At 38.2% G+C, this 22,004-nt stretch overlaps 1 protein-coding gene across 1 annotated transcript; it reads left to right on the top strand.

The window, feature by feature from the left end:
- The first annotated feature begins 848 nt into the window (after window positions 1-848).
- LOC113950476 lies at window positions 849-5,860 on the top strand. Its single transcript, XM_027650391.1, has 2 exons — window positions 849-1,143; window positions 5,291-5,860. The coding sequence occupies exons 1-2, from the start codon at window positions 1,018-1,020 to the stop codon at window positions 5,858-5,860; spliced, it is 696 nt and encodes a 231-aa protein (XP_027506192.1). The 5' UTR covers window positions 849-1,017.
- Window positions 5,861-22,004: the final 16,144 nt, after the last annotated feature.

Raw genomic sequence — 22,004 nt, 5'->3', positions numbered from 1 at the left:
GTAAGGTTGTGAGAATTTTTTAAAACATAAAAACAAAAAAACAGCTCTGAAAGGCTGAGAAGGAAGAACTTGACTCCTCTTTTATGCATAAGTGTAAAAGAAGTGAGAAAGTAGCCCAGGGTGAGACATTGTTTGGCAAAGAGGAATATTATGTACTGGACCATATATATGGAATAAGTAAACATTTATTTGGATATCATTCATTGAACTTAGGTAAGGACATAAAAGAAAAAAAATCACTAAATGTCTGTCTCTGTATGTTATCATTATGAGCAATGGTAAGTACCTTACGGAATGGGTTTTGACACAGATCAGTGTCTAGATATTCTTTGCATAGGTTGTAAACTTTTATTACATAAGCAAACCTTTAAGACTTCATAGGTTCTTACGAAAACTTTTAGTTGTGTAAACCTCTGCAGATTTAGTAAACAATTAATAATTAACCCTTGCATGTAGTCAGAAATGTAAAAATAACACTAAAAAAAAAACAAAAGAGAAAATCCCCAGCCCAACCCACCCCATCCCTTCTATTGCTTTATTATCTATGCATATATGTCCTAGGGATGCTAATTTCTTGTAGTCACACAATCTGCCTTTTGAGATCTTCAGATCATAAATCTTACCAAGAAGCACAAGACATAAATGTAAAAAAACCCTGTTCTTCGGGGCCAGTGAAGCAACCTGTGTTCTGTGTGTGTTGCCAGCTACAAAATCAGAATGCTTGAGCAAACAGATGGGTATTAATGTATGAACAGCTATTGCTTCTACAGGAAAATCTCAGCACAGTCACCTGTGTTCTTTCTAGAAACTGTGCTCTTTTCCTGGAAATAGAAGGATTTGTTGCAACTCAAGAAAAAAACTAGAGCTGAACAGATTGTTACACACAGAACATCCACCTTCTCCATAGAGAAGGAAAACCTGGGCTCCCAATGCAGACTTGCTCTCCTGTGTCTCAAACAGAAAAACCAACCCAGAAACTACGCGCCTGTCAGTCTCACTTCAGTGCCTGGTGCATTTATGGAGAAGATCATTCTGGGAAGGATTGAAAAACACCTGAAACACAATGCAGTCATCCGTCACAACCAGTACGGCTTCATGAGAGGAAAGTCCTTCCTGTTGAACCTGATTTCCTTCTATGACAAGGTAACCCACCTAGTTGATCAAGGGAAGCCAGTGGGTATAATCTTTTTGGATTTCAGTAAAACTTCTGATACTGTCTCTCACAGGATCCTTCTAGACAAAATGTCCAGCACAGAGCTGGATAACCACATCATGTGATGAGTGAGAAATTGGCTCACAGGTTGAGCACAGAGGGTAAAAGTGCATTGGGTAACATCAGCCTGGTGACCTGTCACTAGTGGGGTTCCACAGGGATCCATCTTGGGGCTAGTGCTCTTCAACATCTTCGTAAATTACTTGGACAAAGGACTGGAAGGGATATCAAGCAAGTTTGTAGATGACACAAAACTGGGAGGAGCTGTTGACTCCCTTGAATGCAGGGGGGCCCTGCAGAGAGACAACAAATTAGAGGACTGGGAAATCACCAACCATATGAAGTTCCACAAGGGAAAGTGACAGATCCTGCACCTGGAATGGGATAACCCTGGATGTACACACAGATTGGGGAATGAGATGCTGGAAAACAGTGCCATGGAAAGGGACCTGGAGGTTCTGGTCAATGGCAAGTTGAATCTGAGTCTGCAGTGCCCTGACAGCCAGGAGGGCCAACTCTGTCCTGGGGGGCATCAGGCAAAGCATGATGGGATTGTCGAAGGATGGGATTGTCCCACTCTGCTCTGCAGTGGAGCAGCTTCACCTTGAATATTGTGCAGTTTTAGGCAACCAACATAAGAAAGATATTAAACTGTTAGAGTCCAAAGGATGGCCACAAAGATGGTGAAGGGCCTTGAGGGGAAGCCATATGAGGTGTGGCTGATATCACTTGGTCTGTTCAGCCTGGAGAAGAAGAGACTGAGGGGAGACCTCACTGTATTTACAACTTCCTCATGAGGAGAAGAGGAGGGGCAGGCACTGATCTCTTCTCTGTAGGGACCAGTGACAGGATCCAAGGGAATGGCCTAAAATTGTGTTGGGGTGGTTTATTTTGGGTATTAGAAAAAAGTCCTTCACTCAGAGGGTGGTTGGGTACTGGAACAAGGTCCCCATGGAAGTGATCACAGCACCAAGTTTGACAGAGTTCAAGAAGTGTTTTGACAATGCTCTCAGGCACATGGTGTGACTCTTGGGAATGGTCCTGTTCAGGGCTAAGAGCTGGACTTTGATGATCCTCATGGGTCTGTTCCAACTCAGTATAATCTGTGATTGTCTTTTAGTGCTTATTTTTTAAAAAAATTATTAAAGCTTATTAAAGGGAGGATTTTGAAAGCCAACTGAATTGAAATCTCTCTAGACTAAATAAAATGCAGTGAGTAAATTCTGGAGTTTGAATGAGCCTGATGATATATCCAGCTCTATAGCAGATTCATTTACAGTTTTCAAAATGTTTATATTTTCTGGTTTGTGACCTTCACTTGTCTCAGTTTTTGATTACCCGGTTGTGGCATGAGGCTTCCTACACATCTGGGAGATTTGCTGGGAGATAACACAGGTGTATTTGGATTTCTGAGAGAACAGGGTTTTTTTCACATTTTTTATTGTTTATCACTTATGCTAAAGATTATTTTGGTGCTTCCTTTCCGATATAAATAACAAAAATTGCAAACAGTTTTCATGACTCACCAACTATATGAGCTGATATTTGAATGCCATCAAAAATTCAATCATCTTTTACCTATTTATGACTCACAAAACTTCTTCTCCATTACTATTTGAGACTAAAATATTGGTCAGTCTACCTGACATGCTTTTGTGAATGTCTATCACTCCAGCTCGTACCTAAAAAGACAACCCTTAGTTTTCCCTCACAAAAAACTAACCTCTACTTCCTTTCCTGAATTTTGAGGACAATGCAGCCTCTAGCCTCTCACTCAAACCCACAACCTCAAAACCTGTCACTCAAACTCACAACCTGGATGTGGTTCTTAGTACGATTTCAGTGCTCCCTGGATTCTGCAGGTTACGTCTCTGTTTTTCTGTAGTGATATCTGCACTCCCTAGCCAACCAAAAAGCTAAAAAATTCTGTCCAGATTTTTGTCAGCTCCCACCAAAGCAGCTCCTTATACCAAACTCTCATTTGTCTTGACAATTGATTCCTTTTTATACCCATCTAGAATTAATCGTCTTCCCAGTGATATTATTTTAGCAATGTCACCTCTTTTTGTATACCTGTACTGTTCCTCTCTTTCCCTTGTTACATCAAGCATGAAATTTTATTGTTTCTTTCAAAGTTCTGCTCTGTTTATCCTCACTTGATCATCATTTCTCATTTAAAAAGTCACATCCTCACACCATTTTGTCAGCCTTCCTTCTCTATAAGTTCAGTTTTCAAACACCACATTTCCAAATATTTGGGAGTGTGTTGGGTTTGCGTGGCAAGGTTTTGGTGGCAGAGGAGCTACACGGGTAGCTTCTATGAAGAGCTGCTAGAAGATTCCCCTATGACATGGTTAATTTTTGCAGTAGCCAGTGTGAGATACTGGATTTGAATCTCACAGAGGATTATATTAATTACTGGGTCAGAGCCAACTCAGGTGTATGTGTGTGGGCAGTGTTACCATGGGATTTATGGTGCTGAAAAAATCTCTAGAGCAGTTAATTAGGGGTGAGATAAGAAAGGGTTTATTTGCAAGGCTAAGATGTTACAAGACACAAAGGCCTGTGCCCAAGAGGTTACATTTTATAATACCATCCATCCAATCCCAAATGTGTCCACCCTGTGGCCTTTGCTCTGGACCGCCCTGGGGTCCACCCCCTGAGAAATGGGTCTGGGGTGCATTTCAGGACCACCTACTTCATCACCTTCACCATCATCAGAGTACAAAGGGTGCATAGTTAGCCAGTTTTTGACTGTGTTCTGTGGTTTAGGCCCTGATATACTGTTCTGCTAACAGTCTAGGCCTTACCTTGACAAAAGACTAAACATTTCTACTGGATTTGGGGCTATGAGTGATATAGGGAGCATAGAATGGGGTAAGAGGGTTAAGGAATGCGTAAACAAGGGTGCTAGAGGGAAAGGGAAAAGGGAGGGAGCGAGGGATGCTGCTTTTAGAATCTACTTCCACTACTTATAAAACTTAAAAGTATTAGAAACATAAAAACCATTAGGGGCTTAAGGTATCAGCAGGGAGGGTTAAGTCGAAGTATTACCTTACCTCTCACAGAGGTAAGGTAATACTGTATCCCATATAGCAGCCCCTTTGAGACTGCTGGGGCAACCTGAAGCTACTGTCAGTCAAAGGTAGCCTGAGAGCGCTGCTCCACACCACATATCCTAAAACCCCTAACCCAGCCTTAGATTGGCTAGCAAACTGGGAGCACTGCCCCTAACCCTGCCCTGGAGCCCCAGAGCGGCCAGTGGGTAGGGAATCCTACCTGGAATGGGAGGCCACAGGGGGCCAAAGCACAAAAAACCAGCACATGTGGCCTCCATCTTTTGCTTGAGACCTACCTCCACCACGTGGAAGCTGGACTTGCACGGGACTTTGTGGTGGTAGCTAATTTTCTCTTATTTTCTCTCTTTCTTTACTACTTTTTCTTCTCTTGATCTCTTTTCTGAATATTTTGAGTAACCTAAAGATGGTGGAATGGATCTTGCTAAGTTGCGTGGGTTAGCACATGCTAAGTCATAGTTTTGTGAAATATTTTATGTTACCCCTTTAAACTTTTGCCAAGATCTCTTATTTTCTCCCTTATTTTCTAAAATTGACAGTAAAAGTATCTCCTGAGAAAACATGTGCTGCATCTTCTTTTTATGCTACCTCAAGGTATTAAAGAACCAAGGGCTCTTCAAAGTATTCGGTGCACAAATTTTTGCAGCCTTGTATATTTTTAAAGTAAAACTCCTGTTTAAGCTTGTGGCTGTGGAGCTGGGGCCTTATAGCAAGGCCAGGACCTGGAAGTTATTCTATACCACTTCATTGCCGGTGGTGGGGGCAAGGGAGTCTCTTCCAGGGAGAAGGGGTCCCTACCAGATTGGTGCAGTGTGGTGGAGGGAGTATCAGGTATTGTCTATTATCAGGGAAACTCTCTGAATCGTTGGTTTCTTGCACACTCTGACAATAGTATCGTTGCTGTTACCATTCATTTTCTTATCTCATTTGTGTTTCCAGTAAATTGTTCCTATCTCAACCCATGATCTTTGCCTTTTTTTCCTTCATTTCTCCTCTCCAGCCTACCACAGAAGGAGGGGAAGAGAAAGGGGGAGTGAGAGAGTGGCTCATGGTTTGGAGAATCTCCGTGGGAGCACTAAATTGGGGAGTGCCATTCCTAAACCATGACAGTCCAATAGAGTCAATGCCAGATGGCTCCAGGATGGACCTGCCACTGGCCAAGGCCATGCTCATCAGTGACAGCGGCAGCACCTCTAGGATAACAAAATTAAATGTGGAGGTGGAAAAACCTGTGCAACAGAAACTGCAGTTGGAGGGAGGAGTGAGAACATGTGAGAGAAACAGTCCTGCAGACACCCAAGTCAGTACAGAAGGAGGGGCAGGAGGTGTTCCAGGCACCAGAGTAGAGATTTCCCTGCAACCCATAAGGAAGACCATGGTGAAGCAGACTGTTCCCCTACAGCCCATGGAGGTCCATGGGGAAGCAGAGATCCATCTGCAGCCCATGCTGGAGCAGGCAGTGACTCTGCAGGAAGCCTGTACTGGAGCAGGGTCCTGGCAGGACCTGCAAACCCATGGACAGGAGCCCACACTGGAGCAGATTTGTGACCCTGTGGTGGGCATGTGCTGAAGCAGCCTGTTCCTGAGGGACTGCACCCCAGTGGAGGGACTATGCTGGATCAGTTTGTAAAGAAATGCAGCCCGTGGCAAGGATTCATGTTGGAGAAGCTCATGGAGGACTGTATCCTACGGGAGGGATCCTACACTCAAGCAATGCCAGAGTGTGAGGAGTCCTCCCCTGAGGAGGAAGGAATGACAGAGATATGTCATGAATTGACTCCATTCCCTACTTCTCTGCACTACAAGGGCGGAAGAAAATCAGGAGTGAAGTTAATCCAAGGAAGAAGGGAGCATTTTTTTAAGATTTGGGTTTACTTCTCATTACCCTACTCTGATTTAACTGGTAAAAAATTAAACTCATTTCCCCAAGTTGAGTCTGTTTTGCCTATGACAGTGATTGATGAGTGATCTCTCCCCCCCCTTATCTTGACCCATGAGCCTTTCATTATATTTTTTTTTCCCTGTCCAGTCGAGGAGTGGAGTGATAGAGTGGCTTTGGTGGGCACCTAGCATTCAGCCAGGGTCGACACACCACAGAGAAGAACTTCATATAAATGTGTTCAAGATTACTTCATTAAGTTCCCATGATGTTCTTCATCTTTGTGACCTCTATTTAGATACCGCCTTATGACTAAATTATACCCTTTTATTGTACTTCTCTCATTGTTTGTATTCTTATGTATTTTATGTTTGAATTACAGTGTCTATGAATTGGGAAATGGATGGTTTGCCCACGCATGTTTCCAAAATACCTATCACATCAGAGTCCTAACAGTCCCAGGCAAGAACTATCACCTAACTCTTAACATATATCCAAAGGAAAACAAAAGTAAAAACACAAAGCTCTGCCTCACCCCTGTTTAGGGCCTAGGAGACCACAGACACTATAATTTTCTCTAGAAATCTTGTGGAAATCTCAGAAACTTTACTGCTACATGTAGCCAGATCTGGTATCCTGGCTGAATAAAGGATTTAAATGGATACTTTATAGTTAAAGTCATATGGGCACCACAAAATAGCACATCTGTGCTTGAGAAACGGGCAGTATTCCAGACTGGAAGGGGAAGTTTGCATTATTTTCTCTAAATTGGAATCTAGACACTTCTTTGCTTGGTGGGACTCAAACTTCATAAAAGTATTAAACTGTTAAGTAATTAGATTGAGATTAATAGTACCCTTCACACGTTAAAGAGAGGAATGTCAGCTGTCAAAAATATTAGTCCCCAGAAGGACAGCTATATCTCAAATGCTTTTGCTCAAGTCTCTCCAGTCTTACATGACCACTAGAAAAACCGAAATAAGAGCCTTACTTCCACCATAAGAAAACATGCAAAGTGCATGTGAAGGGCTATATGCTCTGACATGTTTTTAATCCAGAATCCTAACTGCCTTAAGTATTTTAAAGGACTAGGTTTATTTTCATACAGAACAATGAGCTACTTTCCTGGGCCTTTCTTGAGGTCTGATGTCACCACTCCTCTTGCCCAGCTGTAATCCCTGTGTTCTGACTACTCTAAAAGTAATTCCTGTGTGGCAGCTTCTAAGATAAGGACCTATGCCTTAATTTATGTATCCTCTGAATAAATTCATCCCCAATTATCTTGACTATTCTTATGTGGGCTCTTTGACTTTGTGTATGCTATTAAAGCATACTTATACTCCAATAAGCAATCTGTAAAAAATGTATAATTGGATTCTCTGTGTGTTGTCTCTCATTAACTCTGTCTTAAGTGTACTCTGTTGACAAGTTTTTAAAAAAACCAAAAACCTATTCTGACAGTCAACCTTGCAAATTCGTCCTTAGATCTGCAAGTCAAATTCTGACACTATTTAAATTCTACAAGTGGAGCTTTGTTAATAATGTCTTGATTATTTGTGAGCACAAAAAAAAAACCCACAAAAAACCACAACCACCACATATTTTCACAGCTTTATAGGTACTGGAGTATGGTAAAATAGTAAATATACAATCAGTACAAAGAACACCTCTCTGCATAAATAAGTGTAAAACATATTAACTACATGAAGGAATGAAATATTTAAATGTAAGAGAACTGACATTTGAAACATACTATTTCAGAGAGTAAATTTAGATATTTGTTCATGTTCACTATGAAATTAACAATTTTTCTGTGACTGCTTTGTAACGCTACCTTGCCTAAGTAATAAACTACCCTATGATGTTACAGAAAATTCTAATTTTTTCAGTATTTTTTGCAAGAAAATGTGTGCATGAGCAAGGGATTAATAGCAAAAAATGTTGATTTAATATTATATGTTACATAAATTATGTATAACATGTCACAAAAGAAGCAGACAAAAAGAGAAAGACAGAATTTTAAATCCAGTTCTGAACATCTTTCTGTATTTTAAAATACCAGCTGCTGCTGGCAAATTCTAAGCAATCATCTATCCTTCTCCAGTCCTTAGTACAGCTGGGTCTGAACCAAACCCAAGTTCGATACAAAGCTGCACAAGGGCTGTGTTGCCTTAGCTGTTTCCTGCAGGGATTGCTCTGGCTGCTAAGGAATGGACGGAATTCTGCATATGCTACTCCATCTTCCTTTCCATATTTGATCCTGGCATGACCCTGATATGCCTCACACCAAGGAATGGGGTAACAGATTGGCTGTAAGGGCATTTGTCCAACAGAATTTTGTATTGCTTAAAAAGAATCCCCCTGAGCTCTTTCTACTCTGTTTTCTTTCAAATCTGTGCTACATTGTTAAGCAATGCTATTTTTAATGACATTTCAATATATTTAAAAAAAGATTTTAAACTACGATATATGTGAGTTCAGTAAGTTTCCTGCTATGCTGTATCTACAAGTAGACAAATGAGTTAATGCCCAACATGTCTGTTCTAAATGTCCCTGAGATACTTCGAAATAGATTTTAATGTTATAATTGTATTTATCCATATAGTCTCCACTATCCTTTTGTTGTGATTTATAATACTGTATCAACTATGAATTAATATTTTAGTCTCTCCTGTATTTGTTACCATTCTGTCCACAGGGATCAACTGTCAGATGAAATTCTCATTAAATCTTTAATTGTATTAAACACTTCTAATGAAAGCACTGATAAAGTGCTTTGGGGGGAATCTTACTTTTTCTCCATTAGCATTTGAGATTATTTAGAAGTATACAGTTTTGGGGTTTGCCTTTTTTTTTTTTTTATTACTGTGTTATCTGTTGCATTGTCTGTTTATGAAATACCCTTTTACAAACTTTCACACCATGACTAAACTTTTCTGGGAATTTTAATTTTTTTTTTTCTAGTGGAGATGAATTGTAATTATTTTCAATATCACCTTTAATTTGTCCTCATGTTTAACTGTTAATCCTGTGAGACATAAAATAAAAGTTGTTTTTTTTTTCTCATACTATCAGGAAAATAGAGTTTAAATTATAGTCATTTACTATTTAATTATTTAAACCCTATATTTACATAGTACCTGCTTTGATTTCATGGACTTTACTAATCCCAAAATGAAACTAGTTTGGTAGTACTTATCAATGGCAGAAACCATAATTTTTCATAAAATCCTTTTCTCCTTCTCTCCTGAATTAAACCACAGTAAAACAAAACCTCTCTTTGGATAAAAACAGGCTGCACTGAAATAACTCCAAAAACTGTTGTTAGTTTCGGTGGAGTCAGAATTTTATCTTTGTTTCTTGCCATCCTGTTTTATCTTATTATTCCAAAAGAGCTTAATCCACAGTCAGCAGAAATCAATGTAAAGATTCCTGCTGATATAATTTGGCTCACAAAGTTCAATATTGTTTTGTGGATGCCGTTTAATATTTATCCCAGCTGTTATCCAAGGAAATGTATGGAGGAGACAATCTATCTTCATGTATATGCACTGAAGTTTACATTCTAAACATTAGGTTAAGGGATTATTTGAGTTTAAAATATGAACTGACTGTAAGTGAAATGTAATGACACGCATAAGAATCTGGTGGCTGCTAACAATACACTGTCTTGATTTTTAGGGGAAGAAGAAAATTATACTGTACTCAAATAAAAAGACAATTGTGATTTCTTAAACAGAAGGAATATAAGTACCCACACTGGATTTGGACAAACAATCGAAAATTAACACTCTGCCTCTTATAAAAGTATCATGGGGCTTTTTATAACCAAAAGTTGTCACTAGCTGGCTTTTATGTGTTCTCTGAAAACAAAGGCAGGTTGGCTCTGATAGCACATTAATTTTGCATAGCACAGCTCTTAACATTTGATGTTTATTTAAAAATATTTTCAGCTGCAATTTTCAGAGAACTAGGATTAGGAAATGATTGTATCTCTTGCCGAAGGTTATTTGTGCTCCCAGGTACACCACCGAAATTAAATCTACATGAGTATTAGACCTATATTTAACTACTATTACAAGATCAGATACTAACTACTCCAACTCAGTTACTAATACTCCAACTGATATGCATTTGTGGTACTTCAGTTCTTTTCTAAGTACATTTTTTTAAAATAATCAACAGGTATAGTAATTTAATTTCCAAGTCATTAATTCCCCTTGAACTTAAATACAAATATCTCTTCTTCTCTCTAGAAAAATAGTATTTTCTTACATAGATTTGCAGAAAAATCCCACCTCTTTCTGTTCTCAAGCCCCTGGGAGCTTTACACCCACAAAGACTTCCTGTGGAAGGATAACATAAATATTCAAGCATACTGAAGTTGTGAAACAATCCTCCATAACAGGAACCTCTTGCACTTTTATTTTTTCAAAAATTTCTAAATATGATCAATGCTGTACTGTTAGCAAGAAACAGAAATTAATATGACAAGAGCTCCAAGATCTTTTCAAAATACAAATTGCTAGGATGAATTCTAAGAAGTTTTTTCATTAATGGAGTCTGATGGTTGCGCATTGTTAATGCAGCAGAGATGTTGCATAGTTAAACAATAGAGTGGATGACATCTCAGCTGTACAACTGACACAAGCAGATTGCTCACTCATATCCATTATGCTATGTGGGATTTTCTGTGCCGTGTTCCAAGACGCAGATTGTGATGGTATTCCGTAATGGTGACAGAAAGTAAAGTATGTTTCAACCACTAAATTGTGCAGACCGTTTATCAGCTGGTAACACTGAAACTCTGGGTAACAGCTCAAAAAAGAAGCCTGACAAGCACAGATGCCCACACGAAAATTCCTTGCTAAGCACATCTGAGAGTTGGAATTGCACAGCACATTTTCCTTTGCACAGAGTCACTTCTCTGAGTGCTTCAGTGCTGCCTCAGCAATTGTGTTTCAATGCAAGCTTTTTCCATCTCCTTTTGTTTCTTTGTTAATTTGATGTCTTTTCTTTCCTCTTGGTTTCCTAGAGGGAATGATCTGTCTTGCAATACTTCTAAGGGAACGGCTAAAAATGTTATAACAGAAGTCCATAGCTGTTTCATCTTCAGACTTAAAAGGGTGAAGTAGGCTCATTCTGCTTGATTTTTATTTGAGGCTTACTGAAGTGTTCATGGGCAGGAGAAGGAAGTTGATTGAGTGACCTAAGCAATGTTGATTAATTGAGTTAGTAACCTGTGGGTGAGTTCCTTTAAGTTTCTGAAAGTACCTAATGTCTACAATGAGATTCTTCCATTTGCATTAATATCCACAAAATGGATACTGTCCATAAAAGTGGTGTGTACAAAAATTGAATAAAGGAATGCACTTTCCTTATGATCTCTCTGTCTAGTGATTACAATTGAGCAAGACACTGAAAAATGCTTAACAGGTAAAAACACACAACGGCTACTGAATGCGAAAGGATGTGCATGCTTAAAGAATGAACAAGACCAAATGGCAAGATCAAAGCATGATGTACTATCCCATTATAAGACCCTGGCTCCAAAACCTTGTACTCACTGAGGCGTTTCACTTTAAAAATATACAAGACTCCAAAAATTCGCCCACGAATGTTTTGAGGGTGTTCAGTTCTTAATACTTTAAGATAGCCTAAAGAGAAGAAGCTACACACTTTTCTTAGGAGACATTTTTAATTTAGGGAGAAAATAAGGAATCTTGGTAAAGTTTAAAAGGGGTAACATACAACCGAGGTAGAGAATTCCACAAAGCACTGACCCAGCACATACCAACCTACACAGCTTAGCAGAATCCAATCCACTGGTTTTAAGTTTTCCAAAATCTTAACAAAAGAGTAAAGAGATTAAGAGAAGGAAAACAGTAGAGATGAAGAGAGAGTAGGAAGAGAGGAGATTATTAAATAGCTACCACCAAATAGTCCTATGGAATTCCAGTTTCACATGGTGATGGTAAATCCCAAAACAAAACGGAGACCATGTGCTACTGTATTTACGTGCTTAAAAGAGACCACACTTCCCAGGCAGGACATCCAGCACTGACCACTCAGTGCCTCCAGATGGGAGTGAGGGATGGTGTAGCTAAGCAGAGGCTGAGTTGAGGGTCCCAGGCGGTGTGGTGTGGGCAGGCTCCCAGGCTACCTTTTGATTGACAGCTGCTCCAGGGCTGCCATGTGGACTCTGTGAGGCTGTAGCCCTGCTGTGTGAGTTCTGAGGCTGCTCATCTCCCCTACACATACTTGAGCTGGTTCTGACCCAATAATAAAATAACCCAGTCCCTCACACCCATCCTTTTCTTTTGTATTCTTATAAGCAGGTTTTAACATTGTGTACTATAAACTGACCAAGAATACTTTTGATGCTAAATATTCCAGTGTAATATTAAACATCTTTTATTTTCTAAAGAGCTGAAACTCTTCACTCTCAGTTGGTTTTGTTTTTTTTGGTTTTTTTTTTGTTTTTTTTTCTGTTTGAACTAGCACTATAGGGTTTGGAGGGAATCAAAAGTGTCCCTCTGGAAACAAAAAGTTCCAATTTGGAATAAATTTGAATTGGAGAGCAATATCTGAATTGTTAATCTCACCTTCTTCAAACCAACTCCTTGTGGACTATAAGCAGATGTCTTTTTCTTCACCCGAATCTTACTAGTAAGGTAGGTTGGTATTCATAGAGATTTAAGTATTCATTTCTATCTGAAGTTGACTGATATTTTCCATTATCTTTACTTCTTCATTACTTGATATTGAAATATTGAAATATTAAATATTACAGCTCTGTTTCAGATTTTTTAGAATATTTCATATTCCATTTGAAAATAATACCTTGTTTGCTGGATAGGCATAAAGCAATTTAGAAAGTTCTGTTGTGATTTACAAATTTTTCTATTTATTAAAGCTCATACCTTTTAGTTAGCAGCTATTTTATATATTCATAATAATTGTATATAGCAGTTATTTCCTTCATCTTTTTTTTTTTGGGGGGGACAATATTCTGTGACCATTGATTATGGAGAAAAAGTGCATTACAGAGTTGCTAGGATGAGAAGGAAAGACCTAGGTTTCACAGACTTCAGGTTAATTAAGGCAAGCAGAGTGTAATCACCTACTTCAAATTTATCCAGGAGAACATTATGAGAAATACCATACAATTTTTAATGAGCAGTTTTGTTCAAGACTTGGTTTTTTTATTTTATTTTGTCTGAAAGATGATATCTTTAGCAATAGGGTTCCATCTAACATGAGAACTGGACAGTACTAATACTAGGAAGAAATGTCACCTTCTGGATCATCATCATCATCATCATCATGGCTAGGCTTCACAAACAAAGATTTGAGAAGGAGTCTACCCACACTTGCTGCAAACACGCTAATGGCTAAAAAGGCCAATGTGAGATAGACAAGTCCAGTTAAAAAAGGCACAACGGAAAGTCTCCTTAGGTAGTATTGGCAAGACACTGTACTTTCTGTGATGTCTTTTCTCCTCAATAATGATTCTGCGTGTGTTCTCAAAAGAAGCAGCAGCGTTATGGATGGTGTGTCTCCAGACCTCCTGATTAGAGGCCAGAGTAGACCAATGATGATGATCAATATGGTCAAAGCTGAGATATTGTTTCAGGGAGTCCTTGTATCTTTTCTTTGGGGCTCCTCTCTTGCGGCAGCCAGTGGCAAGTTCACCATAGAGCACAATCTTAGGGAGGTGGTGGTCCTTCATCCTTGAGACGTGTCCTGCCCAACGCAGCTGTGTTCTCAGTAACATGGCCTCAATACTCATAACTGCTGCCTGTTCTAGAACAGATGTATTGGTCACATAATCTGACCAGTGGATGTTTAGGATTGTACAGAGGCAACACTGATGGAAGCATTCTCAGAGTTGAAAGTGGTGGCGGTAAATGACCCATGATTCGGACCCATATAAAAGAGTAGACAGCACAATGGCTCTGAAAACACTGATCTTTGTACTTTTCTTCAGGTGTTTGTTACACCAAACTCTTTTATGGAGTTTTCTGAAAGCTCTATATGCCTTTGCTAACCTGTTGTCTATCTCTCCATCAATCTTACCATCCAAGGAGATGATATTTCCCAGATAATTAAACTGCTGGACTGATTTGAGCTCTGATTTGCAAATGATGATATGGGGATGATGGAAGACTTCCTGAGGTGGAGGTTGGTAGAAAACTTCTGTCTTCTTCAAGCTGACTTCCAGCCCAAAAAACTCGGCAGCGTCTGCAAAGCAGGATGTTAAACGCTCCAGAGCTGCTTCTGTGTAGGCAACAAGGGCGGCATCATCAGCATAAAGCAGCTCCCGGACAAGATGATTTAAGGTCTTAGTGTGGGCCTTCAGTCGCCTTAGGTTGAATAGGCTTCCATCGGTACGATATCAGATGTAGATACCGTTTTCTTCATCAAGGTTTGCCATGGCCCTTTGAAGCATCACGCTGAAGAAGATTGTGAATAGATTTGGTACAAGGACGCAGCCTTGTTTCACACCATTGTTTATTAGAAAGGGTTCAGAAAGTGCATCGCCATATCTGATTTGGCCGCGATGATCCTTATGAAGTAAAATAATCATTTTGAGGAACCTGGTGGGACATCCTAATTGTTCCAAAATCTGCCATAGACGTTTTCTGCTCACAGTATCAAAAACTTTGGTGACATCAACAAAAGTTACATAGAGACCTTTGTTCTGTTCCCTGCACTTCTCTTGCAGTTGTCTGAGAACAAATACCATGTCTGTGGTACTCCTGTTGGTTCTGAAACCACATTGGCTTTCAGGTAGAATTCCTTCTGTGATAGCGGGTATTAATCTGTTCAAAAGTATTCTTACCAGGATTTTGCCAGCAATGGAGAGCAGAGTAATACCTTGGTAATTTAAGCAGTCTGATTTATCTCCTTTCTTCTAATACAAAGTGATGATGACTACATCACAAAGATCTGATAGCAGTTCGCCTAGTTTCCAACAACGCACCATTCACTAGTAGTATCTTCTTAAATACTTTAAAGATCCACAGAGGTCTTCCTTCCATCTGTATACAAACTGGGTTGACCTCATTTAGTTTAGGGGTTCTTGTGTGATAAAAATTTAAACCTGTTTTTCTACAGCACTACAGATGATTACAATTCTCTCTCACAGCCACCACTCTGAACCGGAGCAGCACTCTAGAAATACCCTCATTTGAGAACAATCTATAGTTTGATTAGCATAATAGTTCAGGGGCAAAGGGGTACCAGGAGTAACTCTTTTAACAACCCTCTGCACTAACACAGCAGAGCAGAAGAGGGAGTAGATTTGTCGGTGATGTTTAGGCTTTCCTCCCTCACATTGAAGGGAGAAGGTGAGAGGGCTACAGTGTTACAGGGAATTAATGGATTTTTGGCTCTACACCCTAAATATTGGCAAGGCATGCTGCCTGTAAAGGAGAATACTCTGTACCATCTGTAAGTCTACTTGAATCTTTTTAGTCTGTTTCCCTCTTTCTATCTGCCTGCTCAATGGACAGAATGTCTAATTGAACATTTTATACTTAAGCCAGAAGTTCACCTGTCTGCTTGAAGTTCTAAGTGAAAGTAGGTAAACTCAAACAGATATACAAAATATTTTTCGTACAGCTGGTCCACAATTTTAATTTGAACTGTTATTTCAATAACAACCACCCTTTTATAGAAACAAATTTGATTATTATTATGCTGTTTTGATAACATTTTCAATTGAAAGATCTTACAATGTCTAACAAAGCCAGTATTACCCAAAGAGTTATAGAAATGGTTTAATTTGCTCTTTCTCTAAAGGCAAAAATGTCAATCAACCTCTGAATTGTGTAAATAATTTTTTTTGTTATAAGACTTTCAAGAAACATTTGAAGACATTATTAAATGCTGTTTTGAGTACTGCCCTACATAAAAGTCAAAGGCTGTGTAGTAGAATTTCTTTTCTACCCTCCTATTCCTTTTTACCTGTTCTTTTGTTTTTATCTAGGTCTGATGTTTTTTCTACTCTTCTTATGAATCTTAGTCTTTGTAAACTATCAGCTTGATTTCTCTTACAATAGTACTATTTTACTTAAGAGTCTATTAACTGATCTGACAAATCCCAATTTGTATTGGTAAATTTAGGTATATAAGAATATCTTCTGCAGTTGATACTATTTTTTGTGACAATAAATTAATATAGGTGTTCATTATAAAATTAATCTTCCTTTTGAACAGTTATAAACAAATTAGCAACAGGCTTGCATTCTGTAGTAATACTGTTTTTCTGTCAAACTCTTTTGTTGTCCTTTTAGTCCAAAAAACTTTAGTGCCATTTCCCAGGAGAAGGCCTTCAGCAAAGCAGAAACACTTCAGAGCACAGCTAGGTACAGAATACAAGAATTATAAAACTGTCATAAATGTCAGAATTTATTGTAATCAGCAGCACAGTAGCTGTGCCTGGAAAACAGGCATTTATTCTAGGGAGTTCTTTATGATCTGGTAAATTGCATTAAATTTAAACAAGATTGTAATGACAATTTATACAAAATAACATTTTAATAATCCAGGACACTGCCAGTTTCATGGGATTTTTTTTCACCCCCACATTACCTTTCCATCCTTTACTTTGTTCTCAGACTTTAATTTTACCACACATAGCCAGCACACCTTCTTTTTTTTTCTGTTACACATACATACTTCCCTGCACATTTCTCTATAACAACAGCACTCTGAATTTAATCTCCCAGGTGCTAGTTTTGCACCTGTGTGACTTCACTGACTGCAGTGGAGTATCCAGAAGTTTAGATGACTGTAGAGAAGATTAGAGTGAAACTCAGTAACATTACAATTATTTAGCTGGTGTTTCAGTTATATGTGTCCTGGGTTACACAAAATTCTGGTATCCACCTTTTCTTTTGGCATCCAAATATGCCTTTTTGGTTTTTTTGGTGTTTTGCCTCCTTTAAAGAGACTGAACTTCTAGAGATTAATGCCTCAGACACTCCACCACCTGCAGTGACTGCTCCAAGACTGGACTACTGGTGCTGACGGCTCAGAAAGCAGTGTGCTTTGCTAACAATGTGGAGTGGCCACCCAGATACTGAAGGTGTGCACACCTGCCACCTCAGGCTACAAGGTGAGTGTTGAACAAGATAAGGAGAGAAGAAAATTCTGTGAGGTAGGATAGTTTTTTTGTCCTTACACAGATGACTCAGCTGTGATGACTCCCCTCCAGCCCAATGCACACATAGCCTGAAGATATTCATCTCCACTGATGGGCCATAATGGATCCACCTGACATAACAGACAGCTGTAACATCTTACAAGGTGTCAAAGACTCCTGAAATGTCCCGTGATCCAGTATTACATCATCCACTGTAAAAGTCCCTGCCCCAGGGTAGATAGTGGGGCCATTCCCACCTATAAAGCCACATAAAAGACCACACTTGAACTTCACTCAGCACTTGGTTTTCTACCCTCACCTTGTGGGAATTTCTTTACCACCCAGGCCTTCTATCACCACCTCAATGGATCTAGACTGTGATCCCACCACTTCGATAGGACTACAACCATCACTTCAACCAACAAACACTGAAATTGCAACAACAAAATATTGTTGCTGGATCCAGTGGGTGTCTTGTCCAGTCACCTGCGGGATCCACAGCCCTGCTCCAACTGCCTGTACCAGCACCACAGCCTCGTTCCAGCACCAGCAAGCATCTACCAGTGTTGAATCCCAGCTATCTACCATTTCCTACCAGAACTGACTCTCCAACCGTTCCTACCAGGTTTTCTGGGCATAGGGGAGACAAAATACATGGAAGGGGGGCCAACTTGTCTCTACCCTGTGGCCATTGTGTGTTTTTTCAGGTGTGGGAGGCTGGCTGCCATCTCAATTTGGTCCAGTTGGCAGGGCTTGTGAAGTTTCTCCTCATAGTGGTTTAACCCACTTTTACCAGTATTATTATTAGCATTCTTCATGATAAAGAGTTACTTTTTCACTTATATCCAGGTGTATTTGGTTTCTCTATATATATTGGAGGAACCAGGGGTATTGAATCCGAGTGAGGAGACTTCTGTCTGAGATCTGTGCCCCTCCAAATTGTCTCAAACTGAGACAGTATGAAAGCTAGAGATCCTAAAAAAAGCAACCCTCTCTACACACAGTAAGGAAGTCAAACAACAGAAGAAAATCAATGTGTTAAAAAAAGAAAAGATTATTTCTGAAAGTGAATAATTAAACAGAGGCTAGAACAATATAAAGGAATTCTATATATCTCTATAGAGAAATAAAAGAACACACAGAAGGCAAAACTGTTACAAATAAATATTTAATATTTAACCATTAATCAGTATGTAGTCTAATATACATTACATATGCAGCTACAGTTAACCATGTTAACAGAATAATTGCCATTCTGTGGCAGACTCTATTGTTCATCTGTCTCCCTGCTTTCCTCTTTTCTTCTGTCTCCCCTACCCATCCTTGCTTCAGTTCATTCTCTGTTACGTACCTTAAACTTGCATCCATCTTTTCTGTTGCTTTTGACACTTTCTGTAGTCAAATAATGGTGAGCACAGGTAATATATTATTTATTTATTGAGCATTGTGCACACTGGGAGGCAAATTAGTATTCTGTCCCTATCACTCACTGCTAGACACTGCACGCATTTGGAACACATTACCACATTAGACCAGTTGTGAGGCTTTAAATTAGATTTGTGACTTGAAAGTTTGAATAAGAAAACTAATAGAACACAAAATGAAGCAGAGGGAAAATGAGATTAATTATCTACAACATTTGGACTGAACTGTTGCTGATGCACTGTGTTGTAGAAGGCTATTTTTGTACTACTAACATACTTTAATGTTGCCTATATTAAACTACTTGCATGGTTGTGAAAACACATTTATTTACAGTTTTTAATATTCCAGACTTATTTCTAAAATTAAAAATAGGTATTTTAAAAGTGCTGCATAATTGTCCCCTCTGTTGTTTTACTTTACTATTCTGAGACAGAATGAATAGTAAGTACCACGGGAACTGTAGAAAATAATAGTGAAAATAAAAATTTGAATCCTAATGCTGAATTAGAGGAATATTAGATAAGAATTTTTAATGTAAAGTTGTTAATTTTGTAATGTTACAATACAAGACAAAATTATGTATTCAGTGAATGTATCAATGCAGTTTTTGAATAGGGAAGTGTACACACAATGCAAAAATAGATAATTTTTTCACCCTTTCCATTTTCCTTCTCACCCATATGAAAGACTCTCTCATATTCAGAATGAAAAAATAGTAAAGACTAACACAGGTAGTAGCCAAATTGGACGTTTACAAGTTGATTTATCATCACTGCATCAGAGGCTGAGCTCTTGTTTCATTTCTAAAATTATTTTGTAGTGATTTAGGCAATTCGAGTAGACTGAGACAACTCACCTGCAAATAATATTGAGTTCAGGAATCCTATATTTTTACGTCACTAGTTTTTCTTTTACTTGTTCCTCTTTCTTTTCTTTTTCCTTACTTCTTTTTTTATTAAGTGAGACTGCTGATGTTTAATAAAGGTAATTTATGGTGGAACAACAAAAAATGTTGAAGCAAACCATAGCCTGCCCAAATGAATTTCACCAGTTTTGCAGTATATTATTCCCTCTTCAATATTTGTACATGTTTTTCTTTATATAAACAGCCTTCATCTACTGTAAACACTTATTTTTTACTATTTCCATATAATTTATTTCTTCCAGTTAATTGGCTTAGAAAAATATTTTCTATAGTGCTTGGGCTTTTAGGAAACATGGTTAAATGAATATTTCATTCCTGTGCTTATACGAAAAGAATACCTATTAAGTAGTACTGTATAACCCTGATGCATTTTTAAAATTCAGCATCTGAAAACTGGAAGAAAAGCTATGGATGAATCAAAATGAGAGAAAATCTCTTTCTTTGTATATTCATATATGCACAGTTACACTGACTACACCCACACATGTATATGTATGATTGAAATGTGTTTGAGATGCTTTGTCAGGTGTTCCAAGCACATATTTTTTCTTAAAAAAAATATTTGTTCTACTAAAAATATCTGAATGATAAAGAAAGTTTATTGCATCTCTGTGTTGCTGTATTTTTAAAGAACAAAGATACATTAATTAAAAAAGAGGAAGGAATGTGCAAACTGTAATGGCTAAGGAATTCAGGCAGTTGATAAGGGTAGCTAAAAGAAATATGTATGAATAATGTATATGTGTATTTCTGTTCTGATGTACATAAATCAGAACCACAACTAGCGACTTTTATTGATACTAACAGAGATGGCAAAATTATGCACCTTGATGCAGAAAAAGCAGAACTAATTAGTCTACGTTTATGTTTGGCATCATAGGGAAACAATACTTATAACAACAAAAAACCCTCAGAACAAGACAGAAGAATAAATATCAGATTTTATATTGTTAATTAGGTTTATTACAATTACAATGTATTAAAAAATGTAATGAAGTTAAGCATTTATTAAAACACAGAGCTAGGACACTTGAATGTAAGAACACCCAAGGAATTATCCAGAAATGTCTGTGGATGTTTTCAAACAGAAACAGTGGAAAACTCAGAGAGTATTTGAAAATAGCTGAAATGCTGTACTAGCGTTCTGAAAGGTTATAAGAGAGGAAATTGAAGGACAACTAGGTTGATATCAATCTCTGACAGTTATCAAAAAGCTGGCCTGAATGTAATCAGCAGATAATTAAGAGCTGGTAGCATTCAAAATTAATGTCAGCCAATGCAGTTTAATGAAACATAAACCTTCTTATACAAACTGTTTACTGTTCTTTACAAGATTACACTGTTAGTTTATAAAGGTCAATTTGCTGAATAAAATATTCAGACTTCTGTAGGGTAGTTTGATTCACATCACATGATTTTCTGGTTTAAAAAAAAATGTCTTATAAAAGGAAGATATCCATATTTAATGCACTAATAGTTGTCTTTGCTACTAAGTCCCAATAAGAAACTGTAGATGAGAAATTATGAGTCACTACAGATGGATTTTCTTGTGATTCCGTGAATATATTGCAGCCTAAGGTTATTCACTGTCTATATTGGTAGTTTTGAAGAAAATATAAATGAACAGTGAGTAAAATTACTGAAAATACAAGAACACGTTAAGTGACAATAAATAAAGAGGTAATCCAGGTAAACACATCAAGGTGAGACATTATTTAGTAGAATGAAGTATATTTTAACACTTTACTTTTTAACACAAAGAGGTGAAATATTGTGTCAGAATAAACATCAGATCACCCTAGTATGATTTGAGCTGATCCAATAACTAGATGCTTATCTGAGCTGCAGTATCCATAGGCTACGAAAAACAAAAAAAAAAGATCTGTTTCATCCTTTACCTGTGCACTGGAAGGTGATTTCTTCCTCTACTGCTTCCAAGAAGAAAAACGGAGGAAGAACATATAGTACAGGGTAGAGCTGGCAAGTTTGGCATATGACCATCACAGTTCCTTGGAATTTGCCACCTATAACCCTGTCTTCCCTGCTGTCACTGACTACAGCTAACATGATTCTCTCAAGCTTTCCGTTCTCTTCTTCTTTTGAGTTTGACCTTTGACTTTGTACCTCTTTCTTTCAGCCTCATAGGTATAAAATCTTAATTTCAAGTCCACATGTGAGAAAACTTGAATCAGTACTATTCCCATGATAACCAACATAATTCAATTACCCAGATGCAATTCAGAAATTAAGCTTCATCACCAACTATACAAGAAGAAAAGTAGTGTTCCTGCACCACAACATGATATTAATGAAATTATTAGTTGACTGCTATG

The sequence above is a fragment of the Corapipo altera genome, unplaced genomic scaffold (assembly GCF_003945725.1).
Source record: "Corapipo altera isolate COAL_440 unplaced genomic scaffold, ASM394572v1 0, whole genome shotgun sequence".
Taxonomy (NCBI): Eukaryota; Metazoa; Chordata; class Aves; order Passeriformes; family Pipridae; genus Corapipo; species Corapipo altera.
The sequence above is the reverse complement of the archived record's forward strand: the minus strand, read 5'-3'. Positions and strand labels throughout refer to the sequence as shown.

What these genes read in the sequence shown, in the direction of transcription:
- LOC113950476 (XM_027650391.1), top strand. Translation starts at nt 1,018, where the DNA reads ATGGAGAAGATCATTCTGGGAAGGATTGAAAAACACCTGAAACACAAT. An exon ending in TGATTTCCTTCTATGACAAG is followed by an intron (nt 1,144 to 5,290) that starts GTAACCCACCTA and finishes TCTCCTCTCCAG; the next exon opens with CCTACCACAGAAGGAGGGGA.